Below are 6,000 nucleotides of genomic sequence, written 5' to 3' on the forward strand. Positions count from 1 at the left end.
CTGGCCTTTCTGAGTCTAGCTAGCTGGGTTTGACCATGGATGTACAAAAAGACATCCCATGGTTTGCCTGCATTCCAGAGTGACCGACCTGGCATGGCGTGCCAAGTACTGACTGAATTTCAGGTCTCGGGCTTTGGTAGTCCGTGTTGGCTACCATTTCATGGATTTTGGTAGTCCCAGAGTCTGTGGACGCGGGACTACCGCTAATTTCGAGCCCTGTGTAATGTCAATCAACTACCCTCCTCAAGGTTTGAAATCTTCCCCTCCGAGTCCAACTCACGATGTTCTCCTCCCCTCTCCCGATTACCCACAAAACTCCCCAGTGTCCTTCTCCCAGCACAGGGAGTTCCCAATGTCATCTTCCTGAAACAAAAGTTCCCATCTGTTCTCTTATGAACACACGATTTTTTCTTCCTGCGAAATTGCACTTTATAAAAAAAGCAACAATTTTCTCCGCAAACTGTTATGAACGAGATATCCTCTGCTCACTGATAGAATAACGCCCTCTCGTCAACGAACCACTTGCGAACACCTTTTTTACACGAACAGCTTCATAGACTGCCCTGGTTTACGCCTTTATCATAAAAAGGTCATTTACCGTGCACTATTTTAGGTATTTAGTGAAATAAAATGAAATCACCCTTCTCCAATAGGAAAAAAGTTTGCCCAAACAGCCAATACACCATCGTCGTAAACCACTCGCCTCTTTACGGCCGGCAACAGCTTAATTTTTATTAGCACTGTCCGCTATTGATTTTTGCGTAGGTCAGTGGAGCCTAGCGGAAATTTAATGCTCTGGCTCGCGAGAATGCCAATACACAAACTTAACTTTTCGATAAGACTCATTCTTGACGAGCGCCATCATCGAGTTTTTTCAACGGTGAGTAAAGAAATTACGAACAAACCATACGCGTGCCTTTAGTTCTTCCGGTATTTCAACACACGTGAGTTTCGGTAGATGTTACAGTGAATTACTAGTAGTAGTTCATCACCTACTGGGATATTATTGGTATATTACAACTGTGTAATGGGACGACAGAAGAGAAAAAAGTACCACAGAGGGGATACATTCATCCAGAAAAAATTCAGGACGAGGCGGAGAACCAAAGACTTGGACCAGATTGACGATGACATGAAACCTGACAATGCCGAAAAATTATTGAACCAAGACATCGATCACGATTTACCAGGCGCTGGTCAGAATTATTGTCTTCATTGTGCGTAAGTACTGTTCGCCATGTCGTCTTTTACATGCTGTTCAAATACTGCAAATCTGCTTCTTTTAGTTTTAGTTGATGCATCGCAAACGGGTCATTGGGTCTCTGTGTTGTGTACATTGTCACATGATTGTGCTATGAAAGCACTCGCCCCCTGTACGTCCGTTCATGTTCACAATGGATGCAATTGCGCACTGTAGTCTATACGATAGCATAGGTAGGTAGTGCTTTCCCGATGTTCCTATTATAGTATAACTGGTCCTGGAAAAATGCAAATGAATCTAGAGCAACACATGAGAAAATTCACTTCCAAGATTATCCTGTAAAAATATGAGAAGAGCACCACTATTAACAGTAACAGATATGGCTGCATTCACAAACACCAGGAATCAGGATGGTGTAACTGTTCTCCAATTTTTCAAATTACCACCCTAATAAACAATTTCACAATGTGTTCAAGTCCCTCCCCCCCATCTGACTTGCTATAATTTTGAAGTCCCCCTCAAAGGAAGGCAAAATGTGGCCGATATATTACCCATCCAAAATTATCAACTGATAATACATGGGAGTCTAATGGTCAAACTATTCACATTTTCCACATAAGAACAAGCTATGTCCCTACATTTATATGTGTGTGATAATTCATGGAAATGTACTTTGCTTGAAGTGGCAGGTAAAAAAGTGCATATGTGTGCAGAAAATTTGATTTTGGAATTTAACTGAAAACGTTGATTCACTATGCATCATAGTCTATGAGGAAACTACGAATAACGCATAGGTTATCAGCTCCCAAATTTTTATTCAAAGGTTGTTTGACCCGAAGCTTCCAGTTGTTATTGATGACACTTTGCACTATTCTAAATAGTTTGTATTATGTCAAAAGTCCTCAAAAAATAAAAATGTACGTACAGCGGCATGAATGTTTGACATTTACCCCAATGTCAATGGGAGAATGTTATCAAATAAGTTATCTCCCAAATTGTTATTGAAAGGTTAAGTTGAAACTTTTAGTCATAATAGAGGACAGTTTTGCACAACAGAGGGGTTGGGTAAGTAGCAATCATGACAACCTAAATCTTTTACCTCAAGATGACTGCTTGGATCATCACTAAATTGTTTTATATTACCTAAAACTTGCGCCAGAAGAGCATAATGGAAATGGCAGGAAATGAAAGTGCCGGAAGGTGATTGAAAAGGAATTTGATATCAATGAATTTTCACATTTGCTGCCCTATCTTTGCAATGTCAATTTTTTTCAGAGATCCCCCTGGCATGCTGTAAATTTTTTCAAGGCTCCCCCAAATCCCCCACCCCCAGAGGTGTTTGTGAATGCAGCCTATACTAGACCATTTAATTTAGTGAATTATATATCAGATTATCCCTCTTTCTCCCAGGAGTGAATTAGTTGTAAGCCACCATGAACTCACCAAGCAGTATCTACATCTAGCTAAAACTGAGCATTAATTGCCCAGGCACGAGGTACTTTTATAACCCAAGTCCTTTTTAGTAGTAACCCAATACTATAAAATGCTATCAAACACCGTAAACAGTGCAGGAGACATCTACTTTGCTTACTATGTCAAGCATACCAACTGTGCAACCCATGACATGTTGCAACTAAGTCAGACTTGGCAACCTATAGTAGACTGTCATCGGGAGGAAGAGGATTAAAAAAATCCAAAATATTAGTAATACTAGATGAGGAAAATGGTTCTATGTTATTTACAAAACAAGACTGCAAAATAAATAATTTCAGGATATTGTTCTGATTTAGTGTTGCGTTTTCTTTCTATGTTCTGCAGAAAACATTTTGTTGACTTGCGAGCATTGAAAGAACATTTCAAAGGAAGACCACACAAGAGAAGGTGAGATGTCGTTGATTATAGTTTGAACTTTCTGTACTTCTCAAACTCTTCGTCCTTAGAACAACAGAGTGTGCTTGTTTGTAGCTCCAAACCTGTAGCTCTGCGGTGAGGCGGTCGGTGATTTTTGGGTTTTGCGACCCGCCCACCAGTAGTGCTACAACGCTGAAGGCCCTACACATTGGAAATAAGCGCGATGTCAGTGTAGTGCACTCAAGGTATCAAATATATTGTTCTACTGTGTATCATGGCACTTATCTATTAAAAAAGAACACTTCAGAATCGTCTACACTAACCTTGTCATTTTGGGGGTTAAACATATCTTGGGACACACCAATCACACAAAGGTCATCGACAAATTGGAATTGTGTGTTCCTTTTGCGTTTAACACATCTTGCATTTGCATATTGTACGAATGGGTGCGCTACACTGATGTAGGGCGTATTTTCCAGTCTATAGAGCCTTTGGCATTGTAGCGCTACAGGTGAGCAAGGTTGCAAAACCAAAAAATCACCGACCGCTCACCCTAGAGCTACAAGTTTGCAGCTAGCTTGTTTACTGTCATATACCCCGTTCACATAGACAAAGTTGCACTGCCTCTACACCGTCTGAACTTTTACATCAGTTGTACAAAAGCTCTCTGAATGCTCGATGTAGGCCTACAGTAGCACCAGATCAAGAATTTTGACCCAATCAGAAGGAGATCTGCATGTAGGGCCAATGTAAAATCAGAGTTGGTCCAAATTTCTGTGTGTGGATGCATTTACGCTGGGCCCTGGCCAAATTTGCCTGTGTGAACGAGGTAATTGCCTAAACACAAAGCATCTGAAATTGATGGGCTTTTGGAAACTAAAATCACAACTTGACAAGTATTTTAGATTCGAATAGCATAATCAGTTGCAACTGTATGGTAAAAATATGTCAGTACAATTGAGAAAGAATGGTTGATGGTGGATTGGATTTTACACAGCAGTAGATGAGGACAAATCTTTTGTTCCTTTATGCAAAGGGTTGAACTATTAGGTCTTTACAAAATATTGTATGTGAGAGAGATGGACATTTGTTTGCCTTTCAATTATTTATGCATAAAATACATTTTGCAAATACCAATGTTTCCACAGTCCAGTCATATGACTGTTTGTGAAAAATGTAGCAGATCTCATTCTTTTGATTTCAGCATGATTCTGAGGTATTTGGTATAATAAAGAAATCTCCTGATATTTTGAATCCTAAATTGCAGGTTGAGGGCGCTCAAGGACCAACCTTACACTCAGAAAGAAGCTGAGGCAGCTGCTGGCATGGGAAGTTACTATGCACCACAGAAAAGGACAGTAGAAACACAGAAAGTCATAGAAAAAGAAATGGACCAATCAGAAAATTAACCCTTGTACCTCCCTATGTTCCTGTAAATGGAATCACCTATCCTATTGAAAACAATGTGACTGTACCAACATCCAGTTCTGACAGGGTGGAAGGACATGTACTGACATACATAGTATATGTATCAAACTTTTCCCTGTTGACTGACCACGTAAGAAGCCCGTCGCATTGGCATTTGAGACTGAAATTTTTATCAAAATGTCAAAATACATGTAAACAATCTTGACCATGCTGTTGAAGATCATACTCAAGACACCTTCAGCTGTAGCAGTATGCTCATTGATTTCACACAGTCTCCCAACATTCTTCCTAGAGACTTGCAAGAGATACCACGTACTCTGTGGCGTTGCTGTTTCAATAATAAAATTATTGATTATATAGAAAGATTTACCGATGTTTTGTTCCCTATTTTTGAAATCCAATCGGATAATATGAGATAGTGTTAATCTGATCAACGGATCAGATTTCACAAGAGTTGTGTTGAATGCACTTGATTGGATGCACAGTTTTCATTGATACTGCAATCAAAACAGTATTGCACCTGCCAATGTTTTCCACCATGGAGGGGGAATTGTCGGGCTATGTCATAAAAACTGCCCACAGAGTACAAATATATGCCAAATGCCCAAGTGTAGGGGGTGGGGGAAATACCTCGTCTTTTCCATATAGATACTGGTACATGTAATTTAGGACCTATGTCAATTAAAATTCTACACATGGTGTGCATCTTGACAATCAAAGACCCCCTGTCCTGGGATATGATTTGTGATTTATTTCCCGGGTTTTTTCCCGCACTTACCACCCCCCTCCCCCCTCCCACCCCTTGTGGATCACATAGATGCATCTTCAATAAATTATTTAGACTTTATAACATCAATTTCATCTCTCTCTCTCTCGCCTCTCTCCCTTTCTCTCTCCTTCTCTCTCTCTCTCTCTCTCTCTCTCTCTCTCTCTCTCTCTCTCTCAGTTTGTCGGTGCATGTTTCTGGTGTATGCATGTATGTATATAGGACTTTGGGAAATATCAAAACCACACGGACTGTTGTTTGTTGTGGAATGTTGAAGACGGATGTCACAGGCATGCAACAGACATTCAACAATGAGAAACTTAATGACAAGTATTAACTGGTGTCAGATGTTTGGTTTTGGTGTCAGTACAATAGTTTACTATTGAAGCATTCCTGTGAGTCATTGCATAAATTACTTAAAATTATTCCCTGGCAAGGTTTTAAAAAAACTGCAATATCTAAACCGCTGATAGAATTTCACCTTATCTCTCTGATACAACGTAAATGGTATTTTCGGAGGTCAGTGCTGCAGGTGCCAAATTCAAATTGAATTTGTTTAGTGTCTGTTTCCTACAATGATGTTATAAAGTAATTCTAAGATCGACAAGATGAACTGTACGCCCGCCTACAGATAAAAAAGAATATAAAAACCGGAATCTCTGTAAAGTGAATATTGCACTAAAAGTCCACATACCTTGAGCAAACAAAAAAAAAACAAAAACAAATGAAAACCAGTGTGACAACGTTTTGTTGT

At 39.7% G+C, this 6,000-nt stretch overlaps 1 protein-coding gene across 1 annotated transcript; it reads left to right on the forward strand.

Annotated features, from left to right (window-relative positions):
• The first annotated feature begins 915 nt into the window (after positions 1-915).
• LOC139152656 (zinc finger protein 593-like) lies at positions 916-4,843 on the forward strand. Its single transcript, XM_070725935.1, has 3 exons — positions 916-1,221; positions 3,020-3,082; positions 4,320-4,843. Exons 1-3 carry the CDS (start codon positions 1,028-1,030, stop codon positions 4,459-4,461), a joined length of 399 nt encoding a protein of 132 aa, XP_070582036.1. The 5' UTR covers positions 916-1,027; the 3' UTR covers positions 4,462-4,843.
• The last annotated feature ends 1,157 nt before the right edge of the window (positions 4,844-6,000 follow it).

Source organism: Ptychodera flava, chromosome 2, assembly GCF_041260155.1.
Source record: "Ptychodera flava strain L36383 chromosome 2, AS_Pfla_20210202, whole genome shotgun sequence".
NCBI lineage: Eukaryota > Metazoa > Hemichordata > Enteropneusta > Ptychoderidae > Ptychodera > Ptychodera flava.

Excerpts from the sequence above, each read along its gene's own strand:
- LOC139152656 (XM_070725935.1), top strand. The coding sequence starts at position 1,028 with ATGGGACGACAGAAGAGAAAAAAGTACCACAGAGGGGATACATTCATC. Across the intron at positions 1,222-3,019 it reads AATTATTGTCTTCATTGTGC|AAAACATTTTGTTGACTTGC; the intron begins GTAAGTACTGTT and ends TATGTTCTGCAG. Across the intron at positions 3,083-4,319 it reads GGAAGACCACACAAGAGAAG|GTTGAGGGCGCTCAAGGACC; the intron begins GTGAGATGTCGT and ends CCTAAATTGCAG.